The 26,605-nt window shown below is 36.3% G+C and overlaps 1 protein-coding gene across 3 annotated transcripts; it reads left to right on the forward strand.

The window, feature by feature from the left end:
- Window positions 1-1,620: 1,620 nt before the first annotated feature.
- On the forward strand, window positions 1,621-26,605 carry LOC107552291 (matrix metalloproteinase-16-like). Of its 3 annotated transcripts, none has more exons than XM_016234149.1 (10): window positions 1,621-2,010; window positions 9,636-9,784; window positions 11,176-11,295; window positions 14,655-14,974; window positions 17,643-17,804; window positions 19,040-19,257; window positions 19,337-19,475; window positions 20,209-20,359; window positions 20,472-20,587; window positions 24,480-26,605. In XM_016234149.1, exons 1-10 carry the CDS (start codon window positions 1,891-1,893, stop codon window positions 24,842-24,844), a joined length of 1,860 nt encoding a protein of 619 aa, XP_016089635.1. In that variant the 5' UTR covers window positions 1,621-1,890; the 3' UTR covers window positions 24,845-26,605. The 3 variants fall into 3 exon arrangements, with proteins under 3 accessions (XP_016089635.1, XP_016089636.1, XP_016089637.1); XM_016234150.1 differs by having other exon boundaries at window positions 14,655-14,959; XM_016234151.1 differs by lacking the exon at window positions 9,636-9,784.

Genomic DNA, 26,605 nt, shown 5'->3' on the forward strand with positions numbered 1-26,605 from the left:
ATTTGTCTCTATTTTGTCCTTTTCTTGCTCTCTCACCACATACACACACACACACACACACACACACACACACACATGTCTGGTTTGCTATCCTTGTGGGGACTCTCCATAGGCGTAATGGTTTTTCTACTGTACAGACCATATATTCTATCGCCCTACACCAACCCTACCCCTTACAGGAGACTTTCTGCATTTTTAGATTTTCAAAAAACTTAATTATGTGTGATTTATTAGCTTGTTTACCCGTGGGGACCTCAATTTAGGTCCCCACCGTGACACGAGTCCCCATGAGTCTGTGTGTATTCAGGTTTAAGTCCCCACCAGAATAGAAAAACAGGTACACACACACACACACACACACACTTTCTTTTTGATGTATTTATAACAAACTGAAAAGAAATTTGTAAATTTCCTGATATAGTGAACCACCCCCATCTTGTGGTGGGCATGAAATGTCCACTGTCCACTCCCAGATGTACCTTTCAAATCTTACATTTTTTCATTTTTTTCCACCTATTGATTTAAAAAAAAATTTTTTTATTAAATTTTTCTTTTTTTTTTGCACAATAATTGTGATACAAAGAGGAATATAGGAAGATACAGAGCAATTACAATTCTGTGTTACACAAATAAAACAAGCAATTATTTAATGTCTCCAAATATTATTATTTTTTAAATACCCAACAAGAAAGTTACTGTTTGGTCATTGTTTTTAATTTTATTAATAAGAAACAATTATTATTAAATAAATAAATAAATACATTTGCGTGTGTGTGTGTGTGTGTGTGTGTGTGTGTGTGTGTGTGTGTGTGTTTGTGTGTGTGTGAGTGAGTGAGTGAGTGAGTGAGTGAGTGAGTGAGTGAGTGAGTGAGTGAGAGAGACAACATAAAGACAGCATATACAGAATGTTCTCTAATGGTTATTTTTAGGTTTTATTTTATAACCAAAGAGTAACTTTACCAGTATGTTCTGGGGACTAAAAATGGCTAGCTGGGTAGAAACATTTCCATATTCGTGAAAATGTATAAACATATCGGAGTAATTAGTTTTGTATCTAAGGATTGTAAACCTTACTGAATAAAAGGGAAAATAATGTGATAAATGAACGGTTGCTCCCAGACATAGAAAATAAATATGGAACAGATTGATCAATAATTCCTTAAACCATAAACATATTTATTGCTTGTTCTGACCAGTACTTTGCCATTAGTAGTAAACCTTACTGAATAAAAGGGAAAATAATGTGATAAATGAACGTTTGCTCCCAGACATAGAAAATAAATATGGAACAGATTGATCAATAATTCCTTAAACCATAAACATATTTATTGCTTGTTCTGACCAGTACTTTGCCATTAGTTGTCTAATGTTATCATTATAATCTTATTAAACAGAAGGATGCTTGACCGCTAGAAATACTGGCGCTGACCCAATTTAACGGCCGTTTGCCAGAGGCTACTGTCAGTGTCAGCCGTTTCAGCGTCCCGCCTAACTAAGACCCATTTTTACACCTTCATTGATCTATGATTGACAGGAGAGAAAGAAGAATGAAGACAGAATGAATGGTGCCTACTAGTCAACAAGCATCACTGGCCAGTGAGTCAGAGCGCATGCGCAGTGCTTACGCTCTGGATGCTGCTCAATATAGAAAAGCAACCTGCCTGTTCGCCAAGGTAACGTTTCAAAGCAGAAGAAATGCCTCGAAATAGTGCATCCGACATGCAAGATGGAATGTGTATTGCCAGCGAAATGACCAAATGTGCGGACGCCGATGCTTCTCCGCGCTCCGATGGTTTCATCTTCGGTCCAAAATGCCACTTGCTTAACTGACATACGAGGATAGAGGCGTAAATAGTCACTGATAAAGGAAAATCAAGCGAATCTACAAATATGAACGGGACGCTGCTTAAAAAGCGAAGGCTGGACTGTGTGTATGCGGTGCTGTTGTGGCTCCATCACGCTGTGTGGCTGTGCTGTTCAGCGGCCGAAGACCATCATTTCAGCATTGAGGTAAGACTGGCCCAACATCAGCATCAGCATCTTCAGCTTGAGGCATGAACACAAAAGCGTATGTTGAGAATACGCGTCCTGCTTTTACTGAGACCTACAAGAAGGGGATACATCGCAGGTCGTAAATAAATCAGGACAGCACTTGCACAGAATCACATTGAATCACCTGGTAGATCTGAATGTGTGCTATGCTATATACAGCTATTCTGTTCCAGTCCAGTCTAGTTTAGTCTGTACTCCGTAGACAGGAATGCAACCCTGTTCTGTTATTTCGGTATAGTAAACAGAAATGCTATAGTCTAGTCTGGATTTGCCTATTAAGTAATTCTATGCACTGAAGAAGAAGAATGCAATTCTATACCGTTCTATATTTCTGTATACAGAGTAAAATGGAATAGAATAGAAGAACGTAAAAATAGACTAGACTGGAATGGAAGAGAATATGCTTTCTGTTTACTTTGTATAACAGATAAGTGGCAATGCATGTGTTTACCTTCTATTACAAAAAAGAACGAAGTAGAATATCATTCTATTCTATTCTGTGATTTGGCGTACTGAACTAAATTCATTCCTATTCTGTAATGCAAAGCAAATTGAAATGTTATTCTATTCCATAGAGCCAATTCTGTTATTCAGTGTACTGAACAAAATAGAATAGCAATCTAAAAACAGATTAGATTAGAATAGAATGCTATTCTTAACCAGAAAAGAATAGAATGCTGCTGTCCTATAGAAAGTAAACAGAAAAGTCATTCTATTCTGCCATTCTTAGTAACAAGTAGACAGCAATTCTATTCAATTCTATTTTGTTCAGCCTATTCTCTAAATGTGTGATGAGTAGCCTAAACATGAATTCTGTTCTGTTCCATTCTATTTCCTTGTATCGATGGACAGAAATGCTAACTGAAGTATTCCTTTAAACATGCTTCATACTTAATTGTGCATTGTTACGCAAGTTAATTCACAAGCTCTTAACAGTGCAGACCTGAGGCTTGAGTGAGAGAGAGATCAGCAACAATCAGAGATATTGCTCCTTCCTCTGGTCCAAATCCATTCACTCAGAGATGACAATCACACGTCTCTGACTGGCCATGCGACGGTCAATGGGGTGATAGGGGAAGCAAGACCTCGAATTACTCAGTGCTACTCAACCGCAGACTCTTGCGATAATGTGAAGCACAAAAAGATTATGTAAGTTGCTTAGCAACTCTCCCCCAAACTCCTTTGGGCTGGAATGTGCGCAAATGTGATGTTTAGTGCTGCTGGCAGCGCTGGTTGACATTGAGAGAATTTGTCACCCGCCCGGTTCTGTTTGGCTGGGAGGCGAGTGTTGTAGAGGGTGCTGTGCCAGTGGATCAGCTCATGGTGGACATGGTATTGTCATGATAATATTGATGCTCTTTTAGAGCAGGCAGTATTGATGAAACTGTCCTTCACAAAATTATGCTAAGACCAGTGGAACAGAGCCATCTGAATGCTAAATTAGTGGTCTTCACTTTCTTGGTAACTAAAACCTCTTTCTTCTTTTCAGCTCTCTGCCACCCATGTAGCTCCTGTGTGTTTTTTTTTTGGTTTGTTTTTTTTGCTGGCAGGGCTGCAGTGGTTGGCAGCAGTTGTGAGTTGAGTGCACAGGTCAGTGGTCTTTAGGGAAGAAAGAGAATGTGTGTGTGAGATGAGTAATGACTGCTCGGAGGGGGGACCTCTGATCCTGAACTAGGAATAGACTAGAGAGCGCAAGGTTCAAGGATTCAGCGGTGAAATCAAGATTGGGCCCCTTGGCTTTAATTATGCACGTCTTTCGCATACAGGTGCAAATGTGCTTAGCTTGTGCTTAGTCGGTAACAACATTTCATGTAGCTCTAGCTCTATATGTGATTAATAGGGTTGTTGCTATGTGCTATTGACCACTGAGCTACCGTAAACAGTCATACATCTTATTAATGGTTAGGATAAGAGGGTGTGGGTTTTGTGGATTATAGAAGTGGACATAAAAGTACAGACCTTAATCAATTGTCATCATGATGTCATAAAAGGAGTAAAGTAGTTTATGAGAATTATACTGCCGCTTGCTAAACATTTGTGCTATGGATGAATATTGACTTGTCCCTCCTTTTCTTTAAAAAAGGTTGCAGTGAAACCTTTTTTTTTTTTGGTTGAATTGTTGGTGAGTGCGTATGCATTCATACAATCTCTTTTGTATATTTGCATATGATCGGCTTACTCCCCACTGAGAGTTAGGTTTAGGAGTGGACCTTCATGCTTACTTTTTTTTAAGAATCATGTTTTCATGATTTAAATTGTACAAATTCATACAAATTCATCACCAATTCGCCAAGATGTTAAACAGTTTTCTCTTGAGACTGGGTCGGAAGCATTTACAATGGGAGTAAATGGGGCACAATTGGGAAATTTTAAAATACTCATTATTTCAGTATAGCCACTTACACAATATGTGTTCAAATCATAGAAATTCATATGAAATCATAGAAATTCATATGAATTCTGCACCAATTTGCGAAACATTATTTTATCTATATTATAGATCAGTTTGGAAGCACTAAATGGACGTTAAAATATTTCAGTAGTACTGTATATATGTTAAAGCGTTTTAGTGTAAAAATAATAATAATAATAATAATAATTAAAAACAAAAACATGTTCTAACTAACATTCACTGTGTAAAGTTTTCAATTTTTTGGGGCAAAATTTTGATGACTGAGCTCAACTTGTATTGAACATGAAATACTCTTTTAGATTGAGGAAGAGCCTTAGAACCGGAACACCTTAGCAATGACCTAGAAACACCTTGCATCAATTTGGAAAATATGGCAGCTTATTTGCACAAAGAATTGTTTGCCTGAAAACAGTAGCACATTTTAGTGCTTGACTTCATTGATTGGCTTTTGCTGCAAGATGCAAATGAGAGAAGTGAGAGAGAAAGTGAGAATGAGCTACAGAGAAAGAACAAGTGAGACAATGCTGCAGTGGAAAGAGAAGAAAGACATGCTGCTTTAAAACAGATACAGAAGTTGTATCCTGACCAGTTTATGTTAATGCAAAGCATGTCGTTTAGAGTAACATGTTAGTTGTTTAAAGGGAAGTTAATGTTTTAAAAAAGGCTACAGTAGAAAAAACCTGCCTGTAAGTCTATATAGCTTTTATTATATTTTTATTTCAGTTTTAGGTTGAGTTATTTCAGTACATCAAGTTCATTTAACACTTATTTAATTTCAAGTAATAATGACATTTTTTTATGTTTTTAATTTTAGTTATATAACTGATATAAATAACTAAACATTAAAACAGACACTATTAAACACACTGCAATTAGAACACAACAATGTTACTGTACTTATAGAATATATATAAAAGCACACATCTCTATCTATGAAACTGCAGCCTCTCGTCAGATGCCACACTCAAGACATTATGTATTTATGATGGATTTTTCATCTTGGTGGATACACTCAAGGGTCTCCATAAGGAACACGGCAGAAGGATGTTTTTCATCATCATCTCGTCATGCCCTTTTTCTGTCTGTCTCTGCCATCTGGTATAAATGTGGCAGCAGATGATCATTTTCATGTTGTCATGGTAGGGTGAGATTGTGACAGGCTGCAAACCACCACCTAATGACTAAGCACTTTGAACATCAAGAAAACCTGTCTTAGCCTGGCTCGCTTTTGAAATCAAACCCCATGTTTTAGAGTACTTCTTGCATGTGTATTATGGACACATGTATAGTCAGTTTTCAGCCCTTCACCAAAAAAATCAAATCATCCTTTTGTTTTGCATCTCATCTTTCTGTGGGTAATATTCACTCTTGTCAGATTCTGCAAACAGAAATAATTCAGGTCTTTTAAGAATGTAATCATGTCATTAATAAAGCCTGTATTACTGTAAATACTATAGACACATTTTGGAGAGATCATTTTGGCTAGTTAGGATGAAATTTGTATTTCTGTCAACAGAAGATTTTTTTCTCCCAGTAAAATATTAATGGTCCCTCAACTTGCAGTGTTGCAGTATTAAGCCAATTAGTGAAGTGGGTGGTATACACAAAAGTAAATAATATGGTATTTCTTCTAGCAATATACACCACGATTTACACATGTGATTCAAAGACATCTGGTTTAACAGTACGATATGACTTGGAAATTATAAGAAGCATTATTAATAAATATATGCAGCTTTTGTATTAAAAATTGAGTCACACTTTATTTCAAAGTCCAATTTTCGCTATTAACATACCATTAACTATGAATTTTTCATCATTAAACTCCTAATTTGCTGCTTATTAATATAAGGTAGTTGTTAAGTTTATGTATTGGGAAGGATTGGGGCTGTAGAATATGGTCACATAGAATATGTGCTTTATAAGTACTAATAAACAGCCAACATGTTATTAACAGGCATGCTAATAAGCAACTAGTTAATAATGAGAATTGGTCCCTATGCTAAAGTGTTACCAAAAATTGTAAAACAAAATCATACATCCACCCAGAATAAATTATGTATTTCATAATACATTTGGACAACCAGAGACATTTAGTAAGATACAGAATCAAACATTAAGCAAAATATGGTAATATCAAGTGATGTTACAGTATGTTATGTTTTAGAAGTTATAGACTCTCATTCAAAAGTTTGGGGTCTGTAAGATCAACATTGATATTAATAAGAAATGTTTCCTGAGCAACAAATTAGAATGATTTCTGAACAAACATGTGACACTAAAGACTGGAATAATGGCTGCTTAAAAACCAGCGCAAGAAACTACATTTTAAAATATATTAAAACCGAAAACAATTATTTTAAATTGTAATAATATTTCACAATATTATTGTATTTGTGATCAAATAAATGCATCCTTGGTGAGCATTAAAAAACTACTTCTTTCAAAAACATTAAAAAAAAAAACACACCAATCTTCTGAATGGTAGAATACATTGTATTTTATATCATTTGAACTAGACTGTAATTTTTGTGCATTGCTTTCTTTTTTCTCCCTTTCTTTTGTTCTTTCTTTGCTTGGTTGGGTCAATAAATAATTACACTTGAGAAAAGACAGATCAGTTGGCTCATTCGGATGAAATTCCTTTGGTTGGGGATGCTGGAACACTGTTGGACCGCAGAGAAGATGTTAATTATACAATCATGTTTGCTAGATGCTCCATTTTTCACCTATTAAGCCTGTTTTTCCTCGCATTGCTTTATTTATGCATAAACATGAGTGTGAGAGCGCCTGCGTGTTTACCAGCAGAGCAATCTTAGGTTTTATTCGACACACATTGAGTATATTAACGTGGCAGATTTTCTTTTTCTTTCATTGACATTTTTAATGCGCATCAGTTTGGCTGAGCTCTGTATTTATAGCTTCACAAGAGAGTGATTACAACACCCTGAGGATGACAAAGTTGCTTCTATCTATGACTCTTTATCACCATGGCTACACCCTGCCATACCAGACCCCCGCGGCTCTATGGCACATCTGTGTTTTCTTCATATAAATTAGTAATCAGCACTTGTGTTGGTTAGAGACGCAGGATCTGATTAGTGCTTGAGAATCAATTTGGCTCGCAACCGATTTTGCTTTCTCATAAGGACAACTAAGCCTGCACAGAATATAACCTAATGTCCTTTTACAAGATACATGTACAACACTAATATTAAAATAAATGTTTTTCTTATATATATATATATATATATATATATATATATATGCATGTATATCTACATATCATACGTGTACATATACAGACATTCATATTGAATTATTGATTTATGTGGCGGCAGAGCACTAAAACGTTTAGTTTGCTTTTTGTTTCTGGATTGTTTCAAAGTATGTTTGACCTCAAGTACATTATCTTAAAAGCTCTTTCCAGCATAATGTTGTTTGGAATGAAATGATCTTAACGTGCACCTTCAGAATACCACTCTTCTCAAATCACAGCTCTCATAGGACGCATTACAACAGGCCATTACAGTTCACGGCAACAACAAAGAGAGTTCATAAAATGTTCTTTTGCTCACACTTAGCGCTCTCTAGGCATGCCTTTTGCTGAATTCAGAACTGTATACTAACTTACTACCCTTACTATTCCTGCCATATGGTGAAAGTACACTCTAAAAAATGCTGGGTTGTTTCAACCCAAATATGGACTAACCCAACCGTTGGGTTAAATTTTTACATTAAATTTTTAACCCAAAAGTTGAGTTAGTCCATATTTGACCCAAAGTTGGGTTGAAACAACCCAGCATTTTTTAGAGTGTAGTAGCCTATGCTAAATGAATTCCGCCATTTAAATCCTGAGGCTAGCTAAACTAGCATCTCTGGAAGGCTAGTGTGATACATGTTAAAACTGATGATGAAACTTTAACTGCACTAAAAAAAAATTCCATCCGTTAATAAACATGACTCATTTTGAGAGGCAAGACACTTTATAAATCTTGTTGATGTCAAATATCATGCGACATCCCTTACGACGATTAACCATGGTTAATATTCGTAAGGGATGTCCAGTCAAACTTGGCAGTACTTTGCCAGAAATTCATCAGTCATTTTGCACCCTTGTGAAAAAGATGTACACTCTAGCATACTTTTAAAAATAGTACATAATACAGAAATAACGCTTTAAAATAATACTTAAGTGTGAACTGATGTGAGTGTGAATGTGTGAATGTTCTCTAACACCTAATTGCATGATTTATGATTAAACAAAAAGGTATACCTTTAATAAATTAAAGTGTAAATTTAGATTCAATTCATTTAAATTGAATTTAAGTGGGTTTTGACCAACTTATGGAAGGACTTAAGTTCATCTTCTTAAGTAATTTCATAATTACGTCTATTGTCTTCATATGGCTAAAGTGTACTGTCAAATGCACTGACAAGCATTTAGGGTTAACTAAAATAAACTCATTTCTACTGAAACTATATGTCATGTATTTAAATATATTTGTAATTACACATTTATAATGGTGAAGTTTATAATATATTAAATGTAATTGTAACAAAAAACATAGTCACTCTCTTCAAGACCACTTTCAAAAGGCCTTTTATTTAATTAATATTATATATTTTTAGTACAATACAATAGTTTAAGTACAATAGTTTTTTTAAAATATACTTTTAAATTTTTGAAGTACACTACAAGTGCACACCTTTTAGATACACGGATATGGCTAATACAACTATAATATTTAGCCCAATGTTTCTCCTATGTGTTTGCATGGTGAATCACACTTCTGCTGCTGTTTATGCATATGCAATATTGTTAATATTCTTAATTTACTATAATCATGTCAGTTATTTGCATATACTGTTGGGCCTGGTTCATGTTAATCAATTGCAACGTTTGATTATATCGACGTTTTTGTTACTTTTGTATGCCAAACAATCTTGGTGTCATGTTGGGTTACCATTCAATGTCCAATATACAATCTCGGCTTGAGAACAAAACCATCTGAGAACCAGGATAAATTGAAAACATGTAGGCTTCTTTCCATGCCTTGTGAGGGCATGTTTAGCTTCTTATTCTTTGTTTTGTTGTTCAGGCTACAGCTGAGCCTTGGGGTTTAGCTGAGGACATGTTGTCAGGTTACATTTGTTCTGTCTTTTGCAGTCATGGTTACAGAGATATGGCTACCTCCACAAGACACAGCCTAACATGGCTGTCCTGCGATCAGCCCAAACCATGCATTCTGCTATTGCTGCCATGCAGCACAAGTATGGACTAAACATCACAGGGAGTCTAGACAAGGAGACAATAGAGTAAGTACTCCTAAGCACACAAACAGTAAAGTCATACATCAAGTGCACATATACACTGTATATACTTACTACAACATATCAGGCCCATTCTCATAAAGCTCTGCCGTTTGTGTATGAAAATGGCATTGCAAAATGCCAACTGTGCTTTTATTGTTACATGTTTTGTGCAAAAGCTACTTGACCCTGTAACATTCCAAATGTTGCAGGGTTGAGTTACTAAGAAGAAGGTCAATCCAAAAATGGCTAGAAATTGTCTTATCATCACACCACATGAGTAAACATAATGACATACATTATGACGTACATAATGATATTTAGTAAAAAAAAAAAACCTTTGATGTCCCTCCCTGTGACATTATGCCAGGAACAAAGAATGAAACATTGAAACCATGTTATTTTAATTGCAGTATAGTTTTTTTTTTTATTGATGTAAACCATTGAACTGTAATGGTGATGAACAAGGACATACAAATTGGCAGGTTTTTACAAAATTTCAATAAAACATAAGCGCTATCAAACAATATAATATAATAATATAAATAAATATAAGTCCAGTATCTATTTTCCATGGTAATTATATCAGTAGTAAATAATGTTGACAAAAATGGGACACAAATGACACAGTTTCCTAGAAATGAGTCATCAATGAAAGAATTTCATGTTTGATTCAAATTAATGACCTTTTCTTTGGACTGAACGTTTCAACCCTGGTCTCTGATGTTTAGCTTGGACACCATAAGCCATTTTCCAATCTAAAATGTTTTCTACTGCTTGTGTAAGTTTTTCAAAGAGGACTGCACTGTGTTATGAAGCATGAGCACTCTCTGCTTGACCTTGCAGTCCATTTTATTCTGACTTTAAACAGTTTGTTTTATTCTGTTTGTGTCTTCATGTTATGGTTTATTGATGACAAGTTAAGATGAGGCACTGATTTTCACATTCAGTGACATAAATACATATATTATCTTTTATCTAAACATCTTGTGTTAGCGGGGTTTGTAAATGTTAATTAACGTAAGCTGTAATGATGACATTATGTAACTTGCAGTAAAATAGAACAGCGGGTTTCAAAAGCAATTTTTCATGACACTGGATACTGTGATTTTGATGACTATAATTTGGTGCTGAATGTCTGTGATATATGTGCTTGTGCATTTTTTTTATTATGTATCTCCAGAACTGTAATCCAGTGACTTCAAGTATTTCAGAATATACACCATTTTAAAAGTCTAATGAGTATTCTGATGAATGAACGCAGTTATTTTTAAATCCATTCTAACACTTTTATAGTTATGCCTTAAAGCAGCAATGTTAGCTAGCCTAGTTTTTAATGTGATGAAGGTCAGAAATGACCTCTCGCCTCCTCCCTTTGCTCTTTTTTTCTCCTCTAGCTGGATGAAGAAACCCAGATGTGGGGTACCAGACCTGCTTGGTGGCATATCTGGATCCCACAGGAAGAAGCGCTATGCACTAACTGGACAGAAGTGGCAACGCACACACATCACATACAGGTTAGAGAGAGACATGATGCCTCTGTCAGTGTTAATGATCATAAATACAGCACAGACATTAACAGACAGAACTGTGAAATGAAATGCTTGAAATTTATAATGGAGCTTTAAATAAGTAGTCTTAAAGGTACAGTTGTCCTGAAGGCATAGTATACCAATTTTATGTAATTCTGTTTATTTTGTTTATTTTCCATAATTATATTATGGAAAATAAATGCAATAATCAAAATGTTACGTTAAAATTATTATTCAATATGCATGGGCAGTATTACATAAATGTTTACGTTTGAACATATATAATTTCCAGAATAGTTTACTCAAGAATTACTTCAATCTTTCCCCAACAGATGCACATGCATATTAACTCTTTCCCCACCAGTTTTTTTTTTTTTTTTTTTTAAGTTGCCAGTCACCACCAGCATGTAACATTTGTACAAAATTGTGGCCCCCAGATTATATAGTTTTATGAATGTCTGAGCACGACCATGTCAAATGTAAGAATAGAGCCTCTGCTTATAAATAAGTAAGTAAGTAAGTAAGTAAGTAAGTAAGTAAATAAATAAATAATTCTAGCTGGGGTAAGTTGAAAAAAAAATTCAACAAAAAGCTGAGACATTCACATTTTTTTCAATGACTACGCCTAGATCTAATTCAGAACAATGCTAAAACATAGATGGAGTACATCGCGTCCATCAACACCCCCAAAGCTTGCATAGTCTCCACTTCCTGGGTCAGCATTTCATTTGGTAACGTTAGGCCGTTTTAATGTATATGCTGTTTAATGTTGGATGGTCACTTTATTTTACATATTGATTGTTTCTGCTTTTGCTTTGCCCTATTTTGATCCAGGGATTCAATTCTCTTTCAGAAGATGTATACTAGCGCCCCCTACTAAAAATTTCGCCAGTGGCGGGTAAAGAGTTAATGTGAACTGTATCTTTAAGACAAGTTAAGTTTAAAGGGGCGGTCACACCATACTTTTCAAACCAGTGATTCCATTCATATCCATGCAAATGTGGGAGAACGGAAACACAAGCTCATGTGAAGAACTTTCACATTTCACTGCGTTCTAAAAGACTAAAATACTCTGCAGAGCGTCCAAAGAAATCTTTCATGCTTAAAGTCTAGTGTGACCACGGCTTATTCTTTACTTTGGTTGATGTCACTTCCTGTTTACATATCATCTGACATCTTGTGTAAATACTGGCCTCTATCAGATGTTTAACTCTTAAAATGAATTGTACTGAATTTTGATAAACCAAACCCTGATAGGTTGAAACAGACGGACGTGGCTCAATTTGTCCCGTCACTGCCATCCTATATGCTGCACTGCAATGAAGACACAGCCAAGCATATAATAACCTCCAGCATTCACTCTTTAACCTTCAAGAAACATATTTGAATTCCCTGAAGATTACCTTCTAAAGGGCTCGGAGGAAATAGAGTGTTCTCTCACCTCAATTTAGACTTTCCCGGTTACAGCGGGCGATAACGGAAATGATTTATTCAAATCCTGCTTTTTTTAATTGATGGGCCACCTATGCAAATGGAATGTAAATGAAGACAGGCTTGGCAGTGAGTGACTGGCCTCTATAGAGAAAAGTCAGCTGAGATTTTCAGGGCCTCTCAGTCTGTTAGAGGAAGATAAAGACTTCGATGTGGGAAATTCAGCAGAGATGCCAGTCTAAGGGCAGTTGGTGCAGTTCACTTTGGAAATGAAAATGCTCCCTCCTTTCTGTGATATTAACACATCATAATAGTAAGAGTTTGATAGTGGGGGATTTCGATCATATTGAAGGTTTTGATGTTAATATCGGATTAAATGTGGAGAACACAAACTCAAAACACACCATTTATAGCACATACGAAACAATGAATTGCTGAAGATACTACAGACACTCTAGCAGAGACAAACTCTCCCTGGTACCAGAAGAAACTGCAACATTACACTTTACACAACATTATGCTAATGGAAAGCACTTAGTAAGACAAATTAATTAAAGTGAAATACATAATAAAAATACATTATTTTAGCAAATACAAATATTAAAAGATTAGGTCTTTGTATGGATAATATGATTAAACAAGAACACTGGGGGGAAAATCATAAGTTGATAAAAATTATAGATAAGACAGTCAGCTTTGGTCTGAGTTTTTAAGTGAATATAACACAATAACATTTATAAACTCAAAAGTAAGTGATACAAATAAGCTTGCATTTGAAACTGAATATTAATATTGCACATTACTGATATAAAACATTATTTTGGCAGACTTTACACAAAACAACTTAAATGTGTCTATTATTCAAGCAAATGTCTAAGGTTAAGAGTTATCTCTACGCACTAAAATAATTACATATTCTGAAATTGAAGAAGAAAACAATAACTGACAATCAAAAACAATACAGTTGTAGATCAGTGATCAAACTAATTTATGTCATTTCAACTTTTTCTATTATTAGACAGTTTTCTCAAACTTGAAAAGTTTGTTTGGCCAAATTTAAGAAGGATGTTTTGCAGTGTATAAATTGTAAATGGCATGTTAAAATATCTCTTGGATTCATGATGTTCCAACAACAGAAATGTTTAAAAATTATGACAGAATTATACTTTTTGATGAGCTATCCGCACAAAAGCAATTCACCAAAAATAATGAGTAGAGTGTATAACAGTTAACTATTAAGAGTATAAGTTATTTTTCTTCTTACTTCTTTTTACTGGAAACCACCTTAAAATAAGCTCACCAGCACAAAGATGTTTTGCGCAGTCATTGTCTTTATGTAAGGGATAATGTACATCCAGCCAGTTGTTATCTCAGAATAAACCCGACAGGGTGATCAGGTCTTGTATCAGCCTGAAGGGGTTTATTCTGAGATAACAACCGGCTGGATGTTTTTACATTATTACATGGCTAAAAAGATTGGTTTTTACCATATATGTTGAAATTAATGCTGAAGTCTTCCATTGTAACACGCGGTGGTTAAGTGTTTTCAGTCACAAGATGGTGCCAGACAGTCAACGATAGCGGAGTGACTCGTTAAGCATATAAGTAGTACCGGTCAAGATAACTCGTAGTACCCGGATGAGTGGTGTGTTATTCAATTTGGCAGTTGTTATCTGGGAATAACATACCGCTGGATGGCGCGATTGACCAATCAGAATCAAGTATTCCACAGAGCCGTGTAATAATGTCTGTTATGGGGCTTGTAAGCCCGGAAGTACAAAGCTTTAAAGGACTGAGGGGCAATACGAACCAAAAAGCAAGCCTGAATCAATCCATATATTGGACTTTGTCATGGCTTAGTGTTTATATCTACTAGTAAACATAGTTTTTTTCTTTCTTTTTGTTGTTTTTAGCATTAAAAATGTCACTCCTAAAGTGGGAGCACGAGAAACACATGAGGCCATTCGCCGGGCGTTTGACGTATGGCAAGGTGTCACGCCGCTACGCTTCGAGGCCGTGCCCTACAGCGCTCTGGAGAGTGGCAAACGTGACGTCGACATCACCATCATCTTTGCCTCTGGTTTCCATGGTGACAGCTCTCCTTTTGATGGAGAAGGAGGCTTCCTGGCACATGCTTATTTCCCAGGGCCGGGCATAGGGGGCGACACGCACTTTGACTCAGATGAACCCTGGACACTGGGCAACCCAAACCATGATGGTGAGAGAACGGCAGGTTAGGCCACATTTTCAATTTCAACAATTAACAAATAAATGAAGTTGCTGTTTCAGCAGGAATGTGAACGTGACAAAGCAGCTAAATCATTAATGACATCTGGAGACTTTCACAAGCACCACTGAAAAAAAATTACAATGTTTTACAGCTAAAGCTAAGAGTAATTCTGCAAAACAAGACTCAGAACTTATAGATCCTTTACATGCAATCTGCTAACGATAACATCATTTACTACACGGCACAAGCTGATTGGCCTCTGCTGATTCTGCAGCCAATAAGGTTGCTTGCACAACATTGGTTAAACACTGATTCAGTTGTTCGCTGTAAGCTGGTTCTGCAGCGTGTTCCTCTGAATCCCCCACCTCCCCCAGTTCCACCTGTCTGGTTCTGCTACGGGATTTATGTATGCCTATTATATCTAGTCTGCCAAAGACAAAATACATTAACATTTTCATATTCATTACCATGCTAAAAGTATTCAAAGAGTCATCATGATTGAAATATCCTTAAATGTTAGATGTGGTAACTTCTGTTCTAACAAGATATCTGTAAATATGTTTTATTCGCCCTGTTTTCATTCATTGCACTACAGACATGTCACACTTCTAACATTTAAAGAGCCCATTCTAGATTGTGTTGGTGAAGTTGCATACTCCCAATAAAGTCTGTCAGATTTCAATAATCTTCTGCATCCTCCACAAACGACTGCTGAAATCCATCTGTACGTGGTATTTAAGTGCATACTCAACACCGTATTCTTTAACCAGCAGCCACTAAATGTATGTCATTTGTTAACACTTTACAATACTGTTCTATTTGTTAACATTAGTTAATGCATTAGGTATCACGAACAATACTTTACAGCCAGTAATGATGCTGATCAGGTTCTAAACCAATGCAAATAATCAACGCTATCGTTGGTCGCACAGGGTATTCTTCCCTTACATGTTGATGTTTGTGTGCATGTCAGGTGTCAGCTTTGTTTGATATGTAGTATTTGCGTTATGGTTGTACCCATTAAACGAGAGGTAATCAGATCCGTCTCTTCACTGCGAGCTGCACTTAGAGGCACTCAGCTTTAATTACCTGGGCCGACTGGATGCAGAGAGCTTTTAAGATGCTCATCTCCTTTCACAAAATGTCTCAGGCAAGACAGTAATGAATGGCTGCAACTACATTCGCTACTGGCATTTTTACTGCCGCCTGCACTCAGGACCCTCGGCTGTTTGTTTTGCTGCCATCTCTGATGTTACACGTGCATGGCATAATAGCTTCCCGTGGTTTCAGGCTTCATTAGAGTCACCACAGTCTATATGGACCACACACTGTGTGGTTTTCTTTCTTTACATTAAGCCTGATTGGCATCAACATGTTATAAAACAAACAGCAATTAGGAGATTATTTTTAACAGGTGATTTAGAAGTTAATGCCTCCCATTCACTTCACTCACTGCTACCAGATCAGATTGTACAAAGCTCCAAAAATGTACCATAAAAGCACCATAACAATAGTCGGTTACACTTCATTTTAAGGTGTCCTTGTTACAGTGTAATTATACATTTAGGTACTGAGTAATATTATTTATTTACATGTACTTACTATATGGTTAGGGTTAGGATTAGGGTTTGGCTTAATTATGCACAATTTATTGTTATTATAGTAGTAAGTACATGTAACGTGTAACAAGGACACCTTAAAATAAAGTGTTACCCAGTAGTCCCATGACTCATGCGATATATGCTAAGTGTTTTGAGACCTATATAGCTGTAGGTGAGGAACAAAACCCACATTTTGATATGTTCAGATGTTGTTTGAATCCCCTGTGAAAAAAAGAAGTTCACTTTATAGCACAATTTAAAAAAAAGAGTACTAATTACGGAAATACTATTCTTTTGTCTTTGAAATATGGTTAAGTATACTTCTGAATGTACTAACAAGCATTGATGGTAAACTCAAAAATACTTTAATGCAACTTCTTAAAACTTATATGTCATGTATTTAAAATATATTTGTAATTACACATTTGTAACAATTAAGTTATAATAACTTTGAATGTTACATCAAATAACACACCGCAGTTGCAATTAATTTACATGTGTGTTAGTATGTTAGTCAACACATCAATATAATCACAAAAAGATTATTAAAACAGTGATTTAAAATATACTTTTAAACTTTTAGTTTGACATTACAAAATGCACTTGTTAAGATCGTCTCTATATAAGTCCATTTAAATATGCTTTTATTTAATTAATATTACATGATCTGCAAGTACAGCTTTTGAAAAATGTACCTTAATGTTTGAATTACACTAGAGGTGCACATTTAATACAATTCTTTTTCTGAGAAGGATAGCTTACATAACATTTTCATTTATCATTAGGTCAGCATGGAAGATATTTCCAGTTATATTGTTGTATAATACAGAGCAATGTGGGATCTGTTTTGCATTCTGTTTCCAAAGCTACTGTTTTCTGTCATGCCCACACACTGTACACATGAACATTACAACATTAAGATGGTTCTCAGATCAGGCACTTGAGTGGTGAATCATAATGCCAGATGCTTCTCAAGATAAGAGTTCAAGCACAGCAAAAAACAAAGCAAATCTTGTGATTGTATTTTCACTTGTATTTTATATTTTCACTGTTGTTTCTATACTCCTTAGGTAATGACCTGTTCCTTGTGGCGGTCCATGAGCTTGGTCATGCTTTGGGACTGGAGCATTCTAATGACCCTACGGCTATAATGGCTCCATTCTATCAGTATATGGACACCGAGAGCTTCAAACTGCCTCATGATGATCTACAGGGCATCCAGAAAATATATGGTGCGTTTAAACCTCTGGTCCCATAATCCACTGGCTTGCACATATCTGTTTACAGTAACACTGATCAAACTTACGGTTAAGGATTTGAATAGAATGGACAACAATAAGGCTAAGCCATATCATATCGACCAGGTTATTATAGAAACATGGTTGTGAGCTTATTTGACTTATTTTGCCAGTGAGCAACTGCATTTCAACCAGAACTACCTCACAACACCACAGCAAACCCCCAGGACACTCTAACAACTGCATAGCAACACACTAAAAATGTATAATTTGTATTACTCTTTTTTTAAATGTACTTGATTTAATTTGTAACTAAACTTTTAACAATTTCATGTGTAAGAAAAGCATATGTACTGTATTCTTGAAATAATTTACAAAAATGTTTAATAAGGGGTAATGGTGTTCTGTTTTTATTCAAAACACACACAAAAAATGCAATTTATTATTTTTTTTTTAAAGAAATTCTTGAAAGGCATAATCTCTTATTATTTTTCTTTGGGAAAAGAAATAACAAAAATTATGCGCTGCTTGATAGTACTTGAAATAATTGCCAAAACACATTCAACATGGCAAATAAATTAAATGAATGAATGAATGAATACCCCTGCAGACCCTCATGACTGTGTCAAGATCAAAAAGCTTCTTAAAATATCTTAAATGTTTACCTTTTATGACAAGAAAAGGTACCTGACTTTTATTGTCATTTAATTAATAATAATTTTATTATAATAATAACTAATAATTTTTATATTTATAAATTAATAATTTATAATATTTGTAAAAAGTAAACTTTTTATATTGGTAACATTTTACAATAATGTTCCATTTGTTAACATAATTTAACATGAACTAACAATGAAAATAATTCTAAAGCATTTTTTTTATCTTAATGTTAATTTCAACATTTACGAATACATTATTAAAATCAAATGTTATATCTGTTAAGTTACATCTGGCATTTAACCTGAACTGAACTAACAATAAACCAATGAACCACTCACATACATTGAAGAAGTGAGGAAAATATGTTATTACTTTTATCTCATGACATTTTTAGAGTCAGTACATTTCTTGAAAATGGAATACACGTTTTACACAACCACATGAAATACAAAGTATACATTCATTTATTTGAACTTGGCACATGTGATTTCAAATACATCTTTAAAAGATGTTTTCTTTATTTGACACTCTTTTTAAATTATTTGAATTTTGTATTCATTCTGCAGGTCCTCCAGACAAAAATCCTCAGCCTACAAGATTGCTTACGACCGCTACGCCTCCTCGCCTGCACCTACCAACTGACCCTCGAAAGCATGACCGACAGGGTCGCCCTCATCGCCCTCCGCAGAAGTCAAAACCAGCCCACCCCAACTCCAAACCCAACATCTGTGACGGAGGTTTCAACACTTTGGCAATCCTACGACAGGAGCTGTTCGTCTTCAAGGTATGAATAATGAAAAGCTTCACTGAGAATTAAAGAAGCATAAATTGTGTGTTTCCTAACACCAGTACACTCTTATTAGGATCAGTGGTTCTGGAGGGTGCGAGATAACTCTGTGGTGCCTGGATATCCGATGCAAATTAGCTTCTTCTGGAGAGGTCTGCCTCCCAAGATCGATGCTGTCTACGAAAACAGTGAGGGGAAGTTTGTCTTCTTCAAAGGTAAGATGTTTTTTCCTCCAACTTTTAAATCTTACAGGCTAAATATAGACGTGAATATGTGAAGGAAAGAGCTCAGCTTTCAGGATCTACTAAGGGCATTTTCACACCTGGTTTGTTTGGAGTTAGTTTCAGAACCTGCATGTTTTCTCCCTTAGTTCAGTTCATTTAGGCATATATGAATACAGCAATTGCCCTCAGATCCACACCAAAATAACTGATTGAACACAAACTCTGGAGCAATTTGGATGTGTTGAGAAAGCATTCTGACCCAGTGGACCAATGAACCAAGCTGTATTATCATTCATAATGGGACATTTGTTACGTAAAAAGCAGCAGTGTCTGATTCTGTGGGTGAGCACATTAGTTAACATAGTTCATCTTAAACTGTTGTGAACTTGATGTGAATCTGGCCATCATGAATGATGGCTACATTGACAATAAACCTGTGGAGCCAACTTCTCGATGAATGATTCTATGAGGGACATAACACGGTGTAGAGGACAAAAAAACAAAAACATTTTGGCATGCTTTCAAATGCTGCCTTGTCAAAGTGAACCGAATCAAGAAGCAAACAATCTACAGGTGTGAAAACAGCCATAATTATCTTCAGTTTTATTATTATTACAATCAGTTATAAATAATAATACTATTATTATTAGTAGAAGAAGAAGAAAAACATGCATGCATTTTAAACACTATAGGCAATCTTTTCTTTTTCTCTGCATTTCTGAAGGCAACCGGTTCTGGGTGTTTAAGGATACAACTCTACAGCCCACATATCCTCAGGACATTTCTCTTTTTGGCAATGGGATGCCCACACAGAGCATTGAAACAGCTGTTTGGTGGGAAGACGTGGCCAAAACCTATTTCTTCAAAGGGGACAGGTCAGTTTTATAGCTTCTAGCTACAGTGTACAATGGGACCCAGTGGACACCGCCTTCACTTGGCTGTTCCATAATATCTGAAACATTTTTCTGTCTCTGTCTACTATTACAGATACTGGAGGTACAATGAGGATATGAGAACCATGGACCCTGGATATCCAAAACCTATTACTGTGTGGAAAGGCATCCCAGACTCTCCACAGGGAGCCTTTGTGGACAAAGAAAGTGGTGAGACATTGAAATGATCCTATAGCTGACAATACAGCACCTTGCAAAAGACGCCAAACCAATTCGCTCATATTACAAATCTAATTTTGAAATATAGCCATTGAGTTTCACAGTACTGGAACTCACAATTAATTATTGCTATAATTGCATTTGTATTGGTGCCATGGCCTGGTGGTTTGCACATATGCTCAGACAAGTTGAGTTGTGACTTTTCATGTAGGTTTTATTATTATTACAACAAATGCAAAATGCTTAGTCTATTAACGTAAAATTGTAAAAAGGCCCAAAATTGTTATTAGGGGTGCTCCGATCAGGATTTTTGAGGCCGATCACCAATCGCCGATCACAGAAAGCATACCGATCTTTTTAAAGCCTTCTTTTTATCATTTATAACTATATATAGTGATACTCCAATCAGGATTTTTAGACATTTATTCAGGGCCTGAATTTCATTTTTGAAAATGGGGGGAATTCCCCTCTTAGTTGACTCTTGTGAGAGGAGAAGCAGCTTTAACTTAGGGTCCGCTACTGAATCATGGCTGTTTACCACAAAAACAACATTTATCCATTATTTTGATTTCAAATCCAAACATTGTCACTGAAAATGCTTTTTCAGCATTGCAATTCTTTTTTCACACAGTACAGTAATACAATATTTAAAAGACATGTTTAAACACAATAAATATAAGCAACACATTATTCAATGCTTTTTAATTTTGCATTTACTTCTAGATTTATATATTAAGTTGCTCAAGCAAGTGGCAAAACATTTAAACTACTTTTCTTATGTTATCACAAACTTATCATTGACAGAAATAGTCAGCTCTACTGCCTTTCCTTTTTTATTTAAATCTTTATTACAAGCAATACATAAAGAACTTTGTTTTTCTACCTCCACGAGTGGCATCTATTATTGCCTTGTTTATCTAAAAGTGCTCTTTCCCTTTAAACCTACCCAAAAAGCCATATGTGTTGACTGTGAAACACAGTAGACTTTAATAATATGCATTTGTGGTGTAATTGCTACATTTTCGTGTCAATCCATGCTCATACTGAAAACAATGCGCTGTTACTTTAATTCAGCGCTTGCAGCGCAGCAATAGACTCGGTGCGGAAGCGATCTCTGCACTGCTGCAGACGCACTGCCGGACCGCAACTGTGTGCAGTGAACGCTTTAATCCGTTAACTTGAGCGCGGGAAAAATACACACCGCATACGCACTGCTGATCAATCATCCCAAAGTGATCGGTAGCCGATCAATCGGAGCATCCCTAATTGTTATGCATACATATTTTTTTAAATATCTATTTAAATGTTTTTAGTTACAAAGTGAAATATTCTGTTTTTCATAACTACACAAGGACAAAAGTATTGGGACACATCTTTTAATTATTGATATTCCATGGTCAACTGAAAGTGGTATTATTGGAAAGTGGAAGCATGTAGGAACAGCAACAACTCAGCCGTGAAGCAGATGACCACGTAAAGGTCACCAAGTTCTGGGGTGCATGGAGCGTAAAAGTCGCCAACACTATGCTGATTATAAACTTCCACTGGCATTAATATCAGCACAAAAAAATGTGCATCAGTAGCTACATGCAAGCTTCACTTCACCAAATACAATGCCAAGCATTGTATGGAGTGGTGTAAAGCACACCACCACTGGACTCTGGAGCAGTGGAAACTTGCTCTGTGGAGTAACAAATCTCGCTTCTCTGTTTGATAGTCTGATGGGCGAGTCTAGGTTTGGAGAATGCCATGGGCCCATTCTTCGTACGTCGCTAACTCAGTTAGCTGGATTTGATTGTTGATGATTTGGCATGATCTTGGATTGTTTGGTTCTTCGAAGCTCATCCCAGAGTTGCTGTCATAGCAACATGTCCGTAAGCTTAAACCTGCTTGGGAGCTGGCTTATTTCATGTAAACAGGATTAGATTTAATCTTTTTAAGCAGATGCTTAAAATCTGTCCCAGCCACCGCTACTTTATTACAAGAGTATCCTACTGATCCAGGCACAATAATTTTAAATAATAATAATTAAAAAAATTATTTAAAAATAATATAATAATATTGTGTATCTATAATACTATTGACACAGCCAGTTTTACTCACTGAAAGATTTATTTGTCATAAAATAATTACTTCATAATTGTATTAGAGTCTTACACACATGCTATACAGATAATGTAGAGTCGTGCATTAATTTGAGTGGCAGCTATTATGGGAGTGGCTTGATGGAGCACAGGAGATGCAGATAACATGATCTTGACCCTTAAGCAACTAAAAAAAAAAATAAAAACAGTGCACATTTTATTTATCTATTAAAACATTTATGTAGTTTTGTTCACTTGGCTGTTTCGTTATAAAAGTCCAGAAATGTGTCAAGTTTTTGTTTGGTGTCTTCTTTAATTATATGATGTCATTACGTTGCTGTCTTGCCACCAGTCAGTCGCTGCATTGCTGTATCGATACATAACCCCTTTAAAAACCAACCCATGAATGCGCAATTATCTCAGATAACTCAATCCAGCCATACTAATCATCAAGAACAGGTGCGTTCGAAGAACCGAATTAGCCAGATCCTGATTAGCGTGATGATATCATCTTGGATGTGACATTTGATCTCAGATGTAATAAGCGACGTACGAAGAACGGGCCACAGGAGAACATTACATGCCTGACTGTATTCTACCAACTGTAAAGTTTGGTGGAGGTGGGATAATGGTATGGGACTGTTTTTCAGGGGTTGGGCTAGGCCCCTTACTCTCAGTGAAAGGAAATCTTAATGCTTCGGCAAAGACATTTTACAATTCTATGCTTCCAACTTTGTGAGAAAAGTTTTGTGAAAACCCTTCCCTATTCCAGCATGACTGTGTCCTAGTGCACAAAGCAAGGTACATAAAGACATGGCTGGATGAGTTTGATGTGGAAGAACTTGACTGGCCCTCACAGAGCCTTGACCTTAACCCCAGTGAACACCTTTGGGATTAACTGGAATGGAGATTGCGAGCCAGGCCTTCTCGTCCAACATTGGTGCCCGAGCTCACAAGTGTTCTACTGGATAAATTGGCAAATAATCTCACAGAAACACTCCAAAATCTTGTGGAAAGCATTCCCAGAAGAGTGGAAGCTCTTATAGCTGCAATGGGAGAACCAACTTTATATTAAAGTCTATGTATTTAGAATGTCATTAGATGTCCCTAGTCAGGTATCCTATTACTTTTATTCATATAAGTGTATATCACCACATATAAGTATATTGTTGAGCCATTAGACTGTAGAAATGCTTTACAACTCTTTCCATCACAACATCCCTCCAGAGTTTCAGGGTTTAAGTAATTGGTTCACTCTGGAGGACACTGTGTTTACTGGCAGAAGAGAAGAAGTTTCTCTGAACTATGTTCTCTGTGCAAGTAATGAGTCCTCACATGTGTCTTACGGATCTGGTGATCTCTGAGCTCCTTCACTGTGATAATTGGCCTCTCTGTGGCTTCTCTCACAAATCTCTTTGTTCATGCTGAGTTTTTGAGGGACAACCAGTTCTAGGCTTTTAATTTAGGTTTATAACATCTACTGTACTTCTTCATAATTGAACCAACAGTGCCCGATGGAACCTTCAAACACAAATCATACCTATGTTTTATTTTATTTGGAATGGCACAGGTACAGGCAATTATATGGCAATGGTGTCTTTGTTTTTGCACCATGCATTTTCAGACCTGATAATATGATGACACTCTTGGAGTACTCTTGGAACTTGGAGTACCATGACCATTATATATGTATTACTAGTAACAACTAATTGACTTGAGTTTTAATGTAATTAGACATACTGTAGTTATGTTTTCCAGTATGCATAGTTCAATATGAGCTGTCTTCCTTTTCTCCTAAGGATTCACATACTTCTACAAGGGGAAGGAGTATTGGAAGTTCAACAACCAGAGGCTAAGAGTGGAGACAGGCTACCCCAGATCTATCCTGCGTGATTTTATGGGCTGCGACGGCTTACCTGCCGACCCCGACTGGGACTGGAGCCCTCCAGAGGAAGAAGAACCGCCACAATATGACAATGATGACGTTGATATCGTACTCAAGCTGGAGAGCAGCGGTGGAGCAGAGAAAGCGGTGGCCATCGCCATCCCCTGCGTCCTGGCCCTGTGCATGATGGTGCTGCTTTACACCGTGTTCCGCTTCAAGAGGAAGGATACGCAGCGCCACATACTGTACTGCAAGCGATCCATGCAGGAGTGGGTCTGAGAATTAAAGGTCCCACTTCTTCTGCTAAAACTATTTTCATCTTAAAAATCCCTTCAAATGTCAAAAATTGGCTCATCTTGAGGATGCTGACTTTATGTCGGTATTTGTTGGCAGAAATGAAGGACGACATAAACGAACAGCATGCCAACTTCCTGTTCCCATTGTCAGCCTTCGTAGATGGCAATGTGTCGTTTTTGTTTGGTTTTGGAACTCTGTGTGGCTTTGGCGGCCATTTTGGTTCCTAGAGTCCAATGCGGGAATAAACTGTTCCTCTACAAATCATAATTATTAACTTTTCAATTGATTTGAGAATTATTTATCATCGGACTGCTGATCTAGATACTCCATAAAGGTTGAACTCACCTGTGTCACTTCAAAATACTTGCTTGTATTGAAAAAACTGATACCCAAACCAAATATGCCCTTAGTGTCCAAAGAGGATTGCTTCATTCACATGGAATATTCTGAGATCCCTCTGGGATTATCGATGACTGGCTTATCGATCATTATTTGAGTTCCATTTGGCTGCATTCATCTGCAGAATATATGGGATCTATCTACTTGGAAATCAGAGGGACCTTGACATATAACATCGGGGCTACATGCAATATTTCGTCGAATGCCTTAATCACATATTGAGTTTATTTTTCTGTGTGTTAGTGTACATGTGTGAATGTGACCCCTTTCCATTAATTCCTTTGCTTATCACTGTTCTTTTGATGCACTACTGACTGACAGAGACTTGCAGTAAGATGTGAAGTGCCGCTAACTGTTTAAATATTTAATTGAAAACAAGTGTATGGCTGGCGTCCATGTTCTGTGCTGCTGCGTTTTTAAAAAGACTCTAAAGCTGCAGTACAGAACATTAGACTTTTGGTTAAGTGCTTCCAATCAATTCATAGGGAATTTATTAAACGGAAGAATGCCGTTTAGCAGAAATACCTAATGAACCTTCCTTGAGAATCAGATTATCAACCATAAAAAATAACACGAAAATGTTAAAGTTATATATAAAAACACTTATATTAGCAATGTTTTCAATGCAATATGTAGGCTAGATTTGCATTTCCTGAACAAAATACTTGTGCTTGCAAGGCAGCTAGTGAATTGTGGTAAAGTTTTGGGTAAATTTAGCATTTGAGCTTTGGTTCGGTGAATGAAGCTGCATCATCAGCACCACTCATGTATCTTCTGTTGACCGTGTTCGAGAACCAACCAATAATATAAGAAAGTCTTTGAGGTGTAAAGCCAATATTGACACGAAAACTCCATATTCCATTCATTATTGTGCATGAACACAGTTGTTCGACACATGCACACTAGTAAGTTTCATCTTTATTCAGTGTCTCTGCTACTTTACTTCACAATTTACTACCAAATTATATGTAATATCCAATTAATTTAACCTACACTGAAATGCACACTTTGCTTTAACATCACACAATTTTGAGGCATGTGAGTTTCTGAACATGAATGAGTATCAAATACTGCTCCGAAGTGCACATGCTCTCAAGTGGCCAAGACCGCAAGTGTGGGCATTGGAACAATCTGTGCTGCTGATAAAATGTATACTGTACGCATACCCTAGAGTATGAATACAATCAGAAGTATACAATAAGCTTAAAAATAATGTATCCATATTTAATTTGACACAATTCAAAAAGATGCAGTGAGGCATAAAAATACAATCTGTTCAATGGGTTGTACCTCACTGTCAATCATTCAGCTGTCAAAATATAGAAAATATATTTTTTCCAAAAC

This window comes from Sinocyclocheilus grahami, unplaced genomic scaffold (assembly GCF_001515645.1).
Source record: "Sinocyclocheilus grahami isolate Dianchi unplaced genomic scaffold, SAMN03320097.WGS_v1.1 scaffold445.1, whole genome shotgun sequence".
Classification (NCBI taxonomy): Eukaryota; Metazoa; Chordata; class Actinopteri; order Cypriniformes; family Cyprinidae; genus Sinocyclocheilus; species Sinocyclocheilus grahami.

Excerpts from the sequence above, each read along its gene's own strand:
- LOC107552291 (XM_016234149.1), top strand. The coding sequence starts at position 1,891 with ATGAACGGGACGCTGCTTAAAAAGCGAAGGCTGGACTGTGTGTATGCG. Across the intron at positions 11,296-14,654 it reads CGCACACACATCACATACAG|CATTAAAAATGTCACTCCTA; the intron begins GTTAGAGAGAGA and ends TGTTGTTTTTAG. Across the intron at positions 19,476-20,208 it reads GAAGTTTGTCTTCTTCAAAG|GCAACCGGTTCTGGGTGTTT; the intron begins GTAAGATGTTTT and ends GCATTTCTGAAG.